Below are 15,863 nucleotides of genomic sequence, written 5' to 3'. Positions count from 1 at the left end.
CAGGGCCACACCAATATGCCACTTTTGAAAGGGAAGGGAAGAGAGTAGAGTCAAAATTTCATTTAACCTTAGGGAGAAAAACACACTGGGCAATTAAAAAAAAAAAAAAAAGCTTACTGAAAATATCCCGGTTAATTCTCCAATTAACCCTACCTAACACAAAAATAATAAATATTCCTTTATTCTATGCCTCCTCCAGCTTGAATTAAATTTTATCCACTTGTGGACGTGTTAGTCATTTGTTTTTGGAGTCCTATGTTTATCCTACCTTTCTCTCTTAAGGAGGTGAGACCTCAGTGCTCTCCTGCATGTTTTCATTGAGGATCAGATGACAGGGGATTCAGGTAACAGAGCTGGGGAGCGACTAAACCAATGCTTATTGGCATAGTTCTCTCCACCTCAAAAAGCCACACTCGCTCATAAGATGGGGAGCTCAGGTTCTGAGAAGAGGCATCCCAGACCTACAGCTCTGCCCTGCCAGATCAAATATTCTAAGAAGCCACATCCAGGCGGCCTCAGAGAAAACTCTACCATCCTTGATCACAGGCCTACTGCTTCAGATCAACCAAAGCCCTCAGAGGAATCTTCCCAGGCCTCCTCCAACCTCCACCCGTTTTATTAAGGAGCTGGAAGCAGAAACTGCTTGTGCGCAGGCACTGCTGAGCCCAAGGCTCTCCATCCATCCCCAACATCAGCCGGCTGGGGTGCACGAGCAGGGCATATGGGAGGTGTCCAGAGCCCCAACTTCAGCTCCAGGTTCCCCAAGGGCTGGTGCTAAAAGATCCCCTATTATGAAATACTTCGATAGCCTTCTTTTAAGTTCATTAAAGCCACCCTTGGCTGGCTGTGGTTTTCTGACACAGTAGAAGTCCACTGAGGCTTATTCGGGCCTGAGGATAAACATTTAAATGGCTCTCAGCTGAGCATGCAACTTTGTAGTGACCCTGAGGAAAAAGCGTGGAGGAGGAGAGCCAAGTGCCAGGAAGACTCTTCCAAACGAGGAGGTTTGGTGGGGACCCTGAGCTGGAGGCCGGAGTGTGGGCAGCCAGCTGGAGAGAAACTCCCTCCATCCAGCTGTTCCCAAGAACAACGGCCCCTTCCCAAGCTCCACACCGCTGGAGAGGAACTGGAGCACAGATAATTTAGAACTTCAAATAGAATCCAAAACTCTTTTCTCTCTCAGAGATCAGGATTTGTTTTTGACCTAACAATGTGAATAGATTCGGCTGGTGTTTGGTTAATTCATAACCCTGCAAAGCAAATAGCGCAGCCCTCTATGAAGACTCAACTCAGCCCTCAGCCGGGGCGTGGCGGGGGTGGTGACCAGGTTTCTCACTCATCTTTCATGTTTCTACTCTTCCCAGCTCCTCTTCTATCCCCTTAGAAGTGGGGTTAAAACTTACTAACCCAGGGGGCGCCTGGGTGGCTCAGTTGGTTAAGCCACTGCCTTCGGCTCAGGTCATGATCCTGGAATCCTGGGATCAAGTCCCATATGGGGCTTCCCCTGCTCAGCAGGGGAGGCTGCTTCTCCCTCTCCCTCTGCCTGCCTCTCCCCCCGACTTGTGCGCTCTCTCTCTCTCTAATAAAAAAATAAAAAATCTTTAAAAAAAAAAAAAACTTACTAACCCAGGAAGAGACTGTCCACTCCCACTCAACGAACATGCTGGTGGGCACCCACCTCCATCCTGAACTGGAAAGGAAACACAAGGTTTCCCCTTCCAGCCCCTTCAAAGGGCTCCAAACTACCTACAGAGTGAAGGTAAGCCCAGGCAAGACTAGGAAAGCACTGGAGCTTGGTGTCACATAGCACTGATAAATGTGATAGTGTCAGTGAGGTTTCAAAACCAGACCTACCTCCAGAACGTGTCACACCCTAAAGTGTGAATCCTTACGGCACAAAGGCTCTATGTGAGAGGTATAAAAATCCAGAGGAGAATGCTTGATTTCTTTTCTTTTTTTTTTTTTTACATTTTTTAAAAGATTTTATTTATTTATTTGACAGATAGAAATCACAAGTAGATGGAGAGGCAGTCAGAGTGATAGAGGAGGAAGCAGGCTCCCCGCTGAGCAGAGAGGCCCATGCGGGGCTCCATCCCAGGACATTGGGAACATGACCTGAGCCGAAGGCAGAGGCTTTAACCCACTGAGCCACCCAGGCGCCCTTCTTCTTCTTTTTTTTTTTTTTAAGGAATCTCTACTCCCAACGTGGGGCTCGAACTCACAACCTGGAGAATCAGTCGCATGCTCTACTGACTGAGCCAGCCAGGCGCTGCTGAGGACGCTTGATTTCTAACAGTTCCATGAAGATCGAGGGATACACTGAGTAATGTACAGAACTGTTAAGTCCTTATGTTGTACAACTGAAACTAACATAATACTATAATTAAAAAAAAAGAACAAGATCAAAGAACAGTGTGGCGTGGGTGCCCTTCATACCATTCAGTATAAATTAGACAAAAACTATGAGTAAAGTGTTCTCTGCCATTAAAGCCCACCAAGCACTTTGGCAACACTCACATGGCCACCGTAACTGGAAGTTTTGCAATCCTGCCCCAAATCTTCTGGAGATCCATCTATATTTGGAATCAGAGAGAATGATGTCCTCTTACCACCACACCCACTTTTGTTCTCACCCCTCCTCCACTGACCTCAAATGGTTTAAAATATCCCAGCTCTATGTTACATGAGTGGAGAGCTTCCCATCTCTACAATCCTTTGCTATCCGAAACACGGAAGAACACACAGACCCATGCTCCTTTAGATACCGATGGGATAAAGCAATTAGGTACTTTGGAACCCAAATTAAAAGGATGCCGTCCCTGGTGATAACCTTTAAGACAGATTTCAGCAGTACCTCCTGGGGACCACGTGTGTCTGGGATGAGCAAAGCTATCAAAAGCAAGCTAGCAGCATAAGACTAAGCAATGTCCAGTGCTTCCCAAACAGAGGCTGCCTCAATCACAGAGCATTCAAGGACAGTAGTAGCCCTTAAAGGCTTTTAAATGCACTCTCAGGCTTCATCATAGCAAGATGGGTCCTTGGCATTGAGAAGTTGGATTGCTTCTAGCTCCAGAGTCCAGGAGGACCATGACTTGAGAAGGGCTTTTTCTCAAGGTCCCTAATAAGGGACCTCCTTTATGTGGTTCCAGACCTATCTAAACACCCATCCCCCGAGGGCTAAGTTTTCAAAGCATTGCAAAGGAAAGGAGTTTAATAATTACCAATAGCACTGCTAATAACAATGCTGCCTTATATTCACTGAATCGGCCATCCTGGAGAACCGAATGCGTGTTTGAAATAAACCCATCCTATATCCCTGCGGGGAAGCCAGTATTTTAAGACTACTGCCAGCTGTCAGTGATCTGTTTGGAAAAATAAAAGGGAGCGAGAAAAATCCCAGAGAGGACATAAACCTAAAGCCATTTCCAACTGATCTGAAATGTGTTCACTGCAGTTGTGGATGGTCTGGAAGGGTTATGAGGGGAGAGGGTGCACATTTGCCTAACAGTCAAGTTTTTATATAAATCCAAATTAGTTTATGTCTACTGAACACATGCCACCTGACAATGGCGGGGGGGTGGGTGCGGGCAGGGAGGCAGCCTCCATTCACATGTGCTGATCCTCCACAAAGACTGAGAACTGACTGGAAGCTGATGACCCCCCCACCTTCTCTTTTCACCTAAAACAGAAGTGGGGATACAGGCTTGTTACTTTTCTTTATCTCCTTAGAATATTCTGAGAAGGTGTACGCCACACGCACTGAAGCTCATCTTTATATAGGAATAATGGGAAAGAACATTGCTTAAGACAAGGGTAGGCCAACTTTTCCTGTTAAGTGCCATGGTAGTCAACATTTTAAGCTTTATGGGCCTTCTGGTCTCTTTCACAACCACTCAACTCTGTCACTGTCGTGCAAAAGCAGCCACAGACAATACTAAATGAAGGGGCATGGCTGTGTTTCAATAGATCTTTATTTACAGGGTGGCTGGGTAGCTCAGTTGGTTAAGTGTCTGCATTTGGCTCAGGTGATAATCCCAGGGTCCTGGGATGGGGCCCTGCATCAGGTTCTCTGCTCAGCAGGGAGCCTGCTTCCTTCTCTCCCTCTGCCTGCAGCTCCCCCTGCTTGTGTGCTCTCTCTCTGTCAAATAAATTTTAAAAAATCTTTTAAAAAATTAAAAAAAAATCTTAATTAAAAAAGCAGACAGAGGCCTAGATTTGGCCTGCAGGCCAGAATTGCCAACCCTGGGTTTAAGAAGGTTCTGGTGTGCAGAGGAGGTACAGAGGCAACATGGGGCTTCCCCAGGACCCAGCTGACCCCCTGGGAGGCTGGTCTACTAGGGAGGAATTTGTAAAGCTCAATTAAACATTATCTTCTTTCTAGAGATATGGAGACAGAGACACTAGACAGGATAGTTAAAACCAGAACCCAGAACAATTTTCCCAGTCCCATTTTGTCCATCAGTAATCCTGGAGGAACAGAAAAGTTAGCAGCCTCCAGCTGACATAAGACACAAACAAGCATTTAATTAAAGGGGGAACTGCCGTAATAAATGTATCCCCACGGGGGGAATCTTAGCTTTCTTAGACTTGACCTTCATTTTTCTAGCTGTTCTCTTTTGCCTTCCACACCCTTAGCCCAGGCTCAGAAAAATGAAGCCATTCCTCACTCTATGAAGACATCCTGCATGGATGAATGGCCACAGAAGGTAAATCCTGTTCTTTACATCATCACCCTGTTTTTACAAGGTCTAACATATCTTGTCAGGAACACAACAGGGCATGTGGTACAGGTAAGTGCATAGCTCAGAGTACTTCGGCACTTTGGGATGGGAAAGAAACAGTGACAACACCTAACTGTCCCTGAAACCCAGTCCCAGTTCACATGCCTCTTTCAACAGTTGGGGTCTGGAGCCCTGATTAGAAAAGCTTATTTTAAAAGATGAGGGAACACAAGTGCAAGAGGAGGCCTTGAAATTCTGAAACCTGCAGTACTGGTTTCAGACCAATATGGGTTTGCTCTTTAAAGCCTGAAAGGCAATGGGTTTTGGCCAACAATGCTCTCTCACCTTGGCGGGGTGGAGAGAAGAGGAACGATGTAAGCAGCCGTGAACACGGATGACATCTTCTAGGTGCCTCGGCACTTTATAACTGTTAACTCAGGATATAGTTATGATTCACATTCTAACAGATGAGGAAACGGAGGCAAACAAGTTAAGAAACTTCTTCCACGCCACACACCTAGTAAATGGCAGAGCCTGGAATTGAAATTCAGGAATCCTGGCCCCCAATGCCAGGATTCCCTTAAGGGTTTATGAACATAAGGCGTTTCCTCCTATTCCAAGTACACCCCTGACCTAGAGGAAACCACTTCTGCCACTTCTCAAGTGCAAGGAATGGAAACAATCTGAACACACAGGGAGTAAAGTTAACGCATAGAAGACCCGATGTGCTCCCAAATCAAAGGCCAGGTACATTCCCTTAATCCGTGCTCAGGAGGAAGTCCACAGGCTCAGACCACTCTTTCCTTCTATCTTTCCTCTCTCCTACCTCACTGAAAATCTATGGATAATCTACAGATAATAGATAATATATACCAGGTAAGTGCCTCATTAAGTCCTCTTGGATACTAAAAGGTGGAGGGATCACCCCTCGGCCCAATTCATACACAAGAGACCACTCAACTTGCCCTGAATCATCCAACAAGTTAGGCAGAACTCTAGCTTCCTATGGTTTTTACTAGGATCTTTGGGACCCTGGCCCTATAAAAAGGAAGAGGCCATGTAAAGAACCCAGTTATCCAAACCTACACTCTTCTCCATTCCACAGCATTCACCAGTGTTTGTGCCTTTCATGTCAGTTCTATAGCAGACATAAAATAACTGCCCTTAAAATATGACTGCTAGGGGTACCTGGGTGGCTCAGTGGGTTAAAGCCTCTGCCTTCAGCTCAGGTCATGATCCCAGGGGCCTGGGATCGAGCCCCCCATTGGGCTCTCTGCTCCGTGGGGAGCCTGCTTTCCCCTCTCTCTCTACCTACTTGTGATCTCTGTTTGTCAAATAAATAAATAAAATCTTTTTTAAAAAATATGACTGCAAATAGATTTCCAGCTACCGCATAGGCAGGCTTTCTGTTGATTTGTAGTAGAAGTGACTAAGGTTCTAGTGCTTGCTGTTACTACTAACTTCCCTGGACTCCAAGGAAATCCAAACAAAACCAACAGGTTTGTAATCTTGTGGTTTGCTTTATAGCTCATGATAGGCATGAGTCTGGGCATTGCTCTGCTCTCCACCACCAGAGTCTAGGCATACTTTGACTAATTGGTCACCACCTTGCTACCAGATTTGACCAAGTTTCTGCATTCCAATACGCAAGGTTAACACTTATAGTGAGGTCCAGATAGAGTTGGCCTTTCTACTTCAGAGACCTTCTTAACCCCATTCCTACCTAGAAAAGCACTGTAGCAGCTATACTTTCAGGAGGGAGTGAAGCCTAGTAATTACAAAAAGCTCAAGAAATTCTGGTGTGGACAATGTCATTAACCATTAGACGGTGGGGACCATGACTTTTGTACATTTGGTAGGCTCTGAGGCTTTGGAAGTGTGCAATGATCTTTTTTCACATCTGGTGTGAATCAAATGCACGCCTCACTTTAAACTTACTGCCAACCTCCTCATGCAAGTAGGTTCCTTTTCCCATTCCTCACTGCCTGCCTTTGCGGGGGATCCATCGCAGCTCTGAGTGTGAAAGCAAGGTTAATCTTGCTCCTCCCTCCTTTCCCCACACCCAGCAGGGCAAGCTGCTATTAAGAAGCCGTTTCAGGGCTGTTCAGAAAGTGGGGGTATTTGCCACAGTGTACTTGACTGTAGCCCTCACCCCACTGCCACGTTGGCTGGCAATGCCGAGGACTAAATAGCCCGGGTGGGGGTAGGAGAGAAAGGCCGGGGGCAAACTGCCCAGGCCCTATACACACACGCACACGATGGCTGGAATGAGACAGCCATATTAAGCAGGTCAATGATCTGAGAACATACAACTTCTGGGCCAACCAAGAGGAATGTAGGGAATCGGAGCAGAGCGTTTGTACCGTAGTAAAAGCCGTTAAACTAACTTATTCCAACGGCTCGGATGAAATCAGCTCCGGGAGGTGGCAATATAGGGAAGTGCACGTGAAGGGGGGGGGGCGGTGAACTCCAGAGCCGTAGAGCGGGATGCCGGGGCCAAACTCAAGTTGGAGAAGTAACACATGGCTCCACGGGGCTCTCCTCCATGCCCCTCCCCCTCCCCGTGCAGACTTCCAGCGCCCACCAGCTCCTAGCTCCAGAGCCAGCCGGCACAGGGCGCCTCCATCAAGCGCCACTCACTCCTTCCTCACACCTCGCTGCCACCCCTGCATCTTCCACTCACCCCCACAGGACACCTCTGCCCACTTTTCGGTTACGCCCCCAAAGCCAGCCTCCGTCTACCATGTCCCTCCCCTCACCTCCTGGCCCCGACTCCCTGCATACTCTGTCCCAGCGGTGGACCCCGCGTTCACCGCTCCTCACTCTCGCTCCCTCCGCCCTCGCAGACTCTGCGCGACCCCCTTTCTCTTCCTTCGCTCCCATCCACTTTCCCCTCACGCTTCTCCCCCGTACCCCTCCCCCCCGTCACGCGCCCCCCCTCCCCCAACGGCTCCTCCCCCCGGTACCCGCTCCAGGCCCGGCTCACCTGCGCGGCCACCCCCGTCCCGGCGCTGGTGCGGCTGCTGCAGCTGGAACGGGACCGTGGCCCTGAGCGGCTGCAACCCAGCCCGGGGGGAGCCGGCGGGGGCTGGGGGAGAGCAGCCCCGCCGGAGCCCCCCGGCCCCTCCGCGCCCCGGCCCCCAAGGACCTCCGCCTCTGCCGCCCGCTGCGGCCCCCGCCATCGCCCGCCCGACAGCCCGCCTGCCCCGGCCCCACAGCGAGCCCCACACAGCCCCCCAACCCCCGCTGCTGCTGCTTATCTGCTCTGCGGGGCGGAGACCGGCCCCCTCAGCCCAGAACTCTCATTGGCCTACAAAGTCCCAGACCCCGCCCCCCCAACCAATCCCCGGCTTGTTCTTCCCATTCCGGAGGATGACTGGCCGATATGCCTAGCGATCCAACCCAAGACCCAACCCTCATCCCGCCCCCTCCCGCTTTCCTCCGTTCGAGGGGGCGCTGATTGGTCCGTCCGGAAGAGGGCTGGTTCTCCGGTGCCGCCAATGAGAAGACGCAGAAAAGGGGAGCGTCACACCCAGTCCCAGGTAGTATGCAAATACACTATCACGTGACGTCAGGCTAAGCGGGGGTGGGGCCGGGTGTAAGATGGAATCAAGCACTAGTGAAATCATTATGGGGGGTAGGGAAGAGTGTCAAACTTTGAGCAGTTGAGCCCGGCAAGCACCGAGAAAGCGATAACTTCAAAAAGCATTACTTTTGATTTAACATAAAAATATTAGCTGTGAGTCCTCATAGGATCTCAGTGCTGCTCGCAAGCTCCAAAGAAAGATTCTACAAATTAATGCAAAGTTTGCATATATTTGCATGCGATTTGCATTATATTCATGCACTTAATGGCCACCGTGCCTCATGTGACACCCACATTTGTCTTTCTCCACGTTTCCAAGTCCCTAGCTGGTGTGGGTCCAACTCCCCCGCCCCCCAAAAACACCCAGCGCTAGCCTGTAAATTATATTGAGACTGAAAAGGAGCAGGGAATTTCCCTTCAGAGCCGTCCATTCCAAGTCTAGCTCAGCGGAGTGGAAGGAACAAAGTGACTGAGAAACGTGCCCAAATTTGTACAGTGACTCCATTAACAAATCCTGGTCTTCCCAGTTCAGTGCTCTCTGACCTACAATGAGATGATCCCCAAAGAGAATGCATGCAGTTGTAAAAATCACATACTGTAATATATATGAGGACATTTGGGAAGGAAAACAGCATTTTAGTTACTACTAAAAACTATTACTCTTCAAAAGAAAAAAAAAGTATTACTCTTGGTATTTATTAACCATTTTGTTCTATATAAGGAAAAAGCAGAAGGCAATCAACCCTGGATCCTCTGCCATAAGGGACCATACAAATAATTGGATAATTCCCTCCAGATTTATATTTAGCTATGAATTCTATTTTTGATCTTGCTACAGATTTATCTTTCTATTTCTGTTTTTGCCCACTTTAATGTTAAAATGAAGGTATTCCCCGAAGCCATCCTAGCTAATCAGAGAAAAGGAGGTAATCTGGGAGCATCCTGCAAGGCAAGGAGAGGTCATTCTGTGATTACCTATTGAAAGCACTTAATACCCAAAGTAGAAATTCAAGCATTGGCTGAATATTAAAATCACCCTACATACGCACAACAAATGTGAGGCAATGGAACATCCTGAAGTATGGTTTTCTTTGCGAACAGAGTATATGTGCTCTAGCAGATTCGAAGGGTTTACGTCAAGATCTGACATTTGAGGGGCGCCTGGGTGGCTCAGTGGGTTAAGCCTCCACCTTCAGTCTGGTCCTGGTCTTAGAGTCCTGGGATCAAGCCAGGTGTCGGGCTCTCTGTTCAGCAGGGGCGCCTGCTTCCCCCTCTCTCTCTCTGCCTGCCTCTCCGCCTGCTTGTGATCTCTCTCTCTCTCTGTCAAGTAAATAAATAAAATCTTAAAAAAAAAAAAAAAAGATCTGACATTTGAAATCTTTTTTATTGTCTGGGAAATGCTGTATTCCTTTTCTATGAAGAGGATGACTTTAATACTGGCAGATAGGGATCAACAAAAATTGATGGATGATAAAGAGTTAAGAGTCTTTATAAACTCAATTCAGTTCTTAAAAAAAAATCTTGCTATGGACATTGGGGAGGGTATGTGCTATGGTGAGTGCTGTGAAGTGTGTAAACCTGGCGATTCACAGACCTGTACCCCTGGGGCTAACAAAACTTTATATGTTAATTTAAAAAATAAAATAAATAAATAATAGAGCATTAAAAAAAAAACTGGCAATTTATAATGTTCTTCAAGTCCAATCAGTTCAAAGTCTTCATATACTTCATATACTTTTGTATACTTTTTTTCTTTTTTTTAACTCTTATGACAATCTGGAAGAAGAAAACCGTAGATTTTTATTACAGAAGAAGTAGGAAAACCGAGGCCCAAAAAAGTGAGTCCCTTTGATTTCTAGCTCAAAAGGATCAAAAGATCTTTATCAGATCTTATTGGACCACCCTGCCCCATCTTTCCGTTAATAAAATAAGCAATGGTAGCAGCTATAACATTCACTGGTTTCTTTCTTTATTTACACCAGGTTCATATTAATTACTGTGTGTATGTTCCCTCATTTAATGCTCATGACCACACCTATGAGATGGGTATTATCTCCTCTTCAATGAGGTTTCTGAAAGAAATAACATGCCCAAGGTTATTCAGGCAGTCAGGCACCAGACCTGAACTCCTATTCTTGTAAAACTTTGTTACGAACACAGATGGATTACTATTTGTATTTTACATAAAGAGTCTCCAAAGATGCAAATTTGCCTGAGACGTTAAAATGAACACTTGCCTAGTACTTTACAACTTTCATATACATCATCTCATTTAATTTTCACAATGGGTATGTAAAGTAAAAAAACAAAAAACAAAAACCAAAAAACAAAAACACAGATGTCATTATCCCTGTTTTATAGAAGGCTAACTCACAGATGTTAGGTGACTTCCTCCAAATCATCCACTCAGTAAATGGCAGACCCAGGATTTATATCGGAGGTCTTTTGACTCCAAACTGAAGTACTTTCCCAACCAACGCTCAACTTCTAGACCATTGGCCTACCTAAGAGCCAAAGGATGGCTAGTTAATATCTTGAAATCTGTTTTTTCCTGAGATCCATTTTAGGACCCCTCAACATGTAAATTCTCAGGCATTCTTAGGAGATGATGGGTTTTTATTGGTAAAGCCATACAGTGTGTGTTAGAGGGCAAAGCCCTGAATGACGAATCTTGAAATGCTTTGGGCAGGTGGCGTCCTTTCTCTCTGCAAAAATCACCTCCATTAACCTCACAGAGTAGTTCTAAAGATAATATGGCATAGTAGTAGGCAGATGCATTCTTCTGTTGGAGAGAAGGCTAACATGGATAGTCTCAAGGACACAGTGTTTAAATTTTGTTCTAAAGCCAAAACACCAGGAATTGAGGACCAGGACAGTGGAAGAAGAACCAGTGGAGATGGCACAGCTGAAGAATTGGATCTTCTGAGTCCAGAGAGTCATGGTCCTTCCAGATAAGTTGTTGGCAGGAGACACTCGAGTTGACCTAGCCAGAGTGAGAAGGCAAGCCTGCATAGGAGATCCCCGTCTCTTCCTTACACAAGTATCATGCCCAAGCAGCTGTCTCTTATTCCCTTCTCTATCACCGTTAGCTTCTCCTGCCATGGGCTTGATGGTGGGGATAAAGACCTCATCTGAAGATAAACCCTTGTCTTTTTCCTCCACTGAAGGAAAACCATGGCTTTGAGGAGGCTGTGTGCTGCTAACGGAGATGCCTTGCCTTACAAAGCATCTTGTAGCTTGCAAAACAAACAAACAAACAAAACAACCCTTTGTTACTGTTCCCCCTGTCATCCTTATCAACATGATAGTTATTAATTCACTCAGCACAAATTTATTCAGATGATCACTAGGTACTGGACACAGAGCTGGGCACTAAGGAATGACAATAATGTTCAGAGACATGGTCCCTATGCTGGAAGTCACAACCCAGCAGGCCTTGAAGCCTGTATGCAGAAATGGTACCCAGCTAGATGCTATTCTGATTGAGACCTGACATGGTTCCTGCCTTCAGAGAGTTTGGGTCAGAGGCAGGCACTCGAAAATAGCGAAAGGGGAGGACTACATACACGAAGTATGGCCATACTTTGCAGGAGTCTCAGGGAGTACCACGACCAAAGGCTGGAGGGAATTCTAGCAGATCAGAGGATCAACAAGGTCGTCTTATCCTGCTGTCTATTGAATTAAGAGAAGGCTGGGGTCCTCATAACCAAGAGAAGGTTTCTAGTTCTGATGGTGCTGTCTGGCCCTGTTTCCAGGGCACCTTGACCCTCACCCTGTGCCTCTGTGCCACAATTACCGACAAGCATGGGAATTCCAGATCACCATTTTCACCCTCCAAAACCTGACACTTCATAGCAATTGTTCAGAGAATAGAGAACTCTTGATATTCCTGGGTACCTGGCGGACTGTCTCTGCACTTTCAGGTAAATGTCCAAGTGCTTATGTCTTTGGGCCTCAGGTTCCCAAATAATAAAACAGAACATAAGATGACGCAGACACACTGTGTCTCTTTCCGACCTACCTCCTTTCCTCAGCCTCTGTCTGAAATGTCAGGCCCGGCTCCTCAGGGAATGAGATCCTGAGGAAACGGGGTCAGAACTGAAGGAGCAGAGCAGCCGGAGAGGGATGGGGAAGGAGGGTTGAGGGAATGAATGAGGTTATGGGAACAGAGTAGGGAGGGGTCCCAGCCCTCAACACTTCTCCCACTGTGGTGGCCTCTCTCTCCCTCTCTCCCTTCCCTCTTACTCCCAAGGTAACTAGATGGCCTGGATTTCGGCCTTGGGGGCTGCCTCTGACACATTTCATCCCCTGCTGTGGCCCACCACTTCCTGTCTTCTGGCTTACTTATCTCAAGTGCTCATTTTCTGTCTTTCAGACCCGATGACATTCACTCCTTCACTCTTCCTCTCAGTGGGAATCAAACTTTCCTGCTAAATGGCAGGCTATTTAAAAAGAAGATTCCCTATCCTTAACAATATAGGATATGATGGAAGTTCTAAAACAGGTAAAGGGTAAATGCGGGATCAGAGATGTCAAAATTTTGGAATACTGGTCCTAGTGACACTCCATGAAAAATACAAAGTAGATTTTTTTTTTTTAAATTGAGGGGGTGCCTGGGTGGCTCAGTCATTGAAGCGTCTGCCTTTGGCTTGGGTCATGATCTCGGGGTCCTGGGATTGAGCTTTGCATCAGGCTCTCTGCTCCATGGAGAGTCTGCTTCTCCCTCTCCCTCTGCCCCTCCACCTACTCATGCTCTCTCTCTCTCTCTTTCTCTCAAATAAATGAATAAAAGCTAAAAAAAAAAAAAAAGAAGAAGAAGAAGAATTGAGAGAGATGTTAGAGACTCTTCCTGATCAGTCCTCTGATTTTACAGATGGAGAAATGGATGCCCAAACAAGAGAAGGACTGGTCAGAGGGCACTCAGGATATCAGAGACAGGGTCAGAGACCAGGGCTCCCGCATGCTGTTCAGTGTTGTCTCAAAACAGAATTTAGGTGGAATACTATTCAGCAACGAAAAGGAACTATTGCTATGTGCGGTAGCATACATAGACCTCAGACACATGATGGTAAGTGAAAGAAGCCAGACGCAAGAGACCACATATTATAGGATTCCATTTATATGAAATGTCCAGAAAAGGCAAATTTATAGAGACAGAAAGGAGATCAGTGCTTGCCTAGGGCTGGGATGGGGAGCAAGGATTACCAGAAAACAGGCACAGTGAAACTTTTGGGGAGAACAGAAAGGACCCACAACTGGAATGTGGTGATGGTTGCGCAAATCTAGAAATTTACTAAAGGAAATCACATGGTTATAAATATATAACAAGTCAATTTTGTGGTATGTAATTTATACCTCAATCAAGCTGTTTCCTAAAAAAGAGGAGTTAGATATGTGTATGAATGAGGGATCTCGGATGTGTGGCAAGCCCTGCTCATCTTTTAAGGGAATGTCTTGGGAAACAAACAGAGCTACTCTCATGATTTCCCTTTTAAAAGGTCACTGTGAGGGGCAACTGGGTGGCTCAGTGGGTTAGGCTGCTGCCTTTGGCTCAGGTCATAATCTCAGGGTTCTGGAATTGAGTCCCGCATCTGGCTCTCTGCTCAGCAGGGAGCCTACTTCCCGCCCCCCGCCCCTGCTTACTTGTGATCTCTCTCTGTCAAATAAGTAAAATCTTTAAAAAAAAAAAAAAAAAAAAAAAAGGTCACTGTGAGGGGTACCCAGATGGCTCAGTCATTAAGCATCTGCCTTTGGCTCAGGCCAGGGTCATGGGATCAAGCCCCACATCGAGCCCCACATTGGGCTCCCTGCTTGGGGGGAAGCCTGCTTTTCCCTCTCCCACTCCCCCTACTGTGTTCCCTCTCTTGCTATGTCTCTGTCAAATAAATAAATAAAATCTTTTTAAAAAATAAAAAATAAATAAAAGGTCACTGTGAAAGACAGAAGATTTGGCTTTTTGGCCTATGAAACACTCAGGCTGGCATTTTTCATTTGTTACACATGTCCTCCTCTCTAAACTAGAGAAGTTTCCTAAGGAGAATAGGTGTATCTTGGTCATCACTCTCATTACTCAGCAAGCGCTGGGCCTGACATGCACGCAGGGTCCCACAAAAATGAACTTGGCGTCTGCCAGGTCATCTGATCACAGGTGCCTTGGAGAACCATTTGGTATCTAGAGCAGTGCCTTGCGGGGAACAGTTTGCGCCACCACCACCCCCAGGCCTTCTCAGAGATCAGAGTCTTTGAAGAAGACAGGTTGGGGGGGGGTGCCTGGGTGGCTCAGTGAGTAAAAGCCTCTGCCTTTGGCTCAGGTCGTGATCCCAGGGTAGGATCAGCAGGGAGCCTGCTTCCCTTCCTCTCTCTCTGCCTGCCTACCTGTGATCTCTCTCTGTCAAATAAATAAATAAAACCTTAAAAAAAAAAAAAAGACAGGTTGGGTTATGCACAGTCCCAGGAGACTGCAGAGTCTCAGCTCTCTTTACTTTTTTAAAGATTTGTATTTGGGGGGGGGGGCACCTGGGTGGCTCAGTCAGTTGAGCGTCTGACCTTCAGTTCTGGCTCAGGTCGTGATCTCAGGGTGGTGAGATCGAGCCCCACATCAGGCTCCACACTCAGCATGGAGTCTGCTGAAGATTCTCCCTCTCCCTCTGCTCCTCCCTTTCTCTAAAATAAATAAATCTTGGGGCGCCTGGGTGGCTCAGTGGGTTAAAGCCTCTGCCTTCGGCTCAGGTCATGATCCCAGGGTCTTGGGATCGAGCCCCACATCGGGCCCTCTGCTCAGCGGGGAGTCTGCTTCCTCCTCTCTCTGCCTGCCTCTCTGCCTCCTGTGATCTCTGTATGTCAAATAAATAAATAAAATCTTTTAAAAAAATAAATAAATCTTTAAAGATTTGTGTTTTTTTAAGTCATCTCTATACCCACCATGAGGCTCAAACTCACAACTCTGAGATCAAAAGTTACACACTCCACCTACTGAGCTGGCCAGGCGCCCCTCAGCTCCCTTGACTTCTCTCTTCCCTTCCCATTTACCTTAAATTGGCCTCAAAAATACAATTATCTGGGAGCAAATAAACTACACCACCATAAACATTCTCTATCTGATTCCACATCCAATCCCTCTCCCTTCGCCTCCCACCACGCACCGAATCAGGCATCAAGTATCATGAGATCCAACTAAAAAAGACTGTAAATGTAACACAAGGAAGGAGTTGATTGGAAAGTTGGTTTGCAGTCTGATTTCCTTTAGATCCGGGGCACAGGCTCCAGAGCTTATTTTCAGAGCTCAAAATATTATTTCTAAAGGGGTTTTGTAATAGATAACTGCAAACTATCACCAGAGGGTCTTTTTCACTTTTATTCTCTGGTATATGAGGCTTTTCACTTTTATTCTCTGGTATATGAGGTTTACTCCTGACCCTGCCCGCCTCCTGGCAATACTGTCTTCTTCACCATCTGCTTTAACCTCCAGGTAGACCTCACTTCCTCTAAACATTCCTCAGCCGACCTGGTCAGGCACTAATGATTCCCTCAGCACTTAGGTAACTGGCTTAGGCATT

The 15,863-nt window shown here is 46.7% G+C and overlaps 1 protein-coding gene across 1 annotated transcript in view; it reads right to left on the bottom strand.

Moving 5' to 3' along the window:
* Positions 1–7,904, bottom strand: part of FAM117A (family with sequence similarity 117 member A) — a 44,324-nt gene extending 36,420 nt beyond the window's left edge. Inside the window, exon 1 of the mRNA XM_080826425.1 lies at positions 7,708–7,904. Coding sequence (XP_080682551.1) covers positions 7,708–7,903 — 196 coding nt within the window. The 5' untranslated portion in view covers position 7,904. The remainder of the gene's footprint in view (positions 1–7,707) is intronic.
* Positions 7,905–15,863: the final 7,959 nt, after the last annotated feature.

This window comes from Martes martes (genome assembly GCF_963455335.1).
Source record: "Martes martes genome assembly, chromosome: 16".
NCBI lineage: Eukaryota > Metazoa > Chordata > Mammalia > Carnivora > Mustelidae > Martes > Martes martes.
Note: the sequence above shows the minus strand (reverse complement) of the source record. Positions and strands in the feature narration are given on the sequence as shown.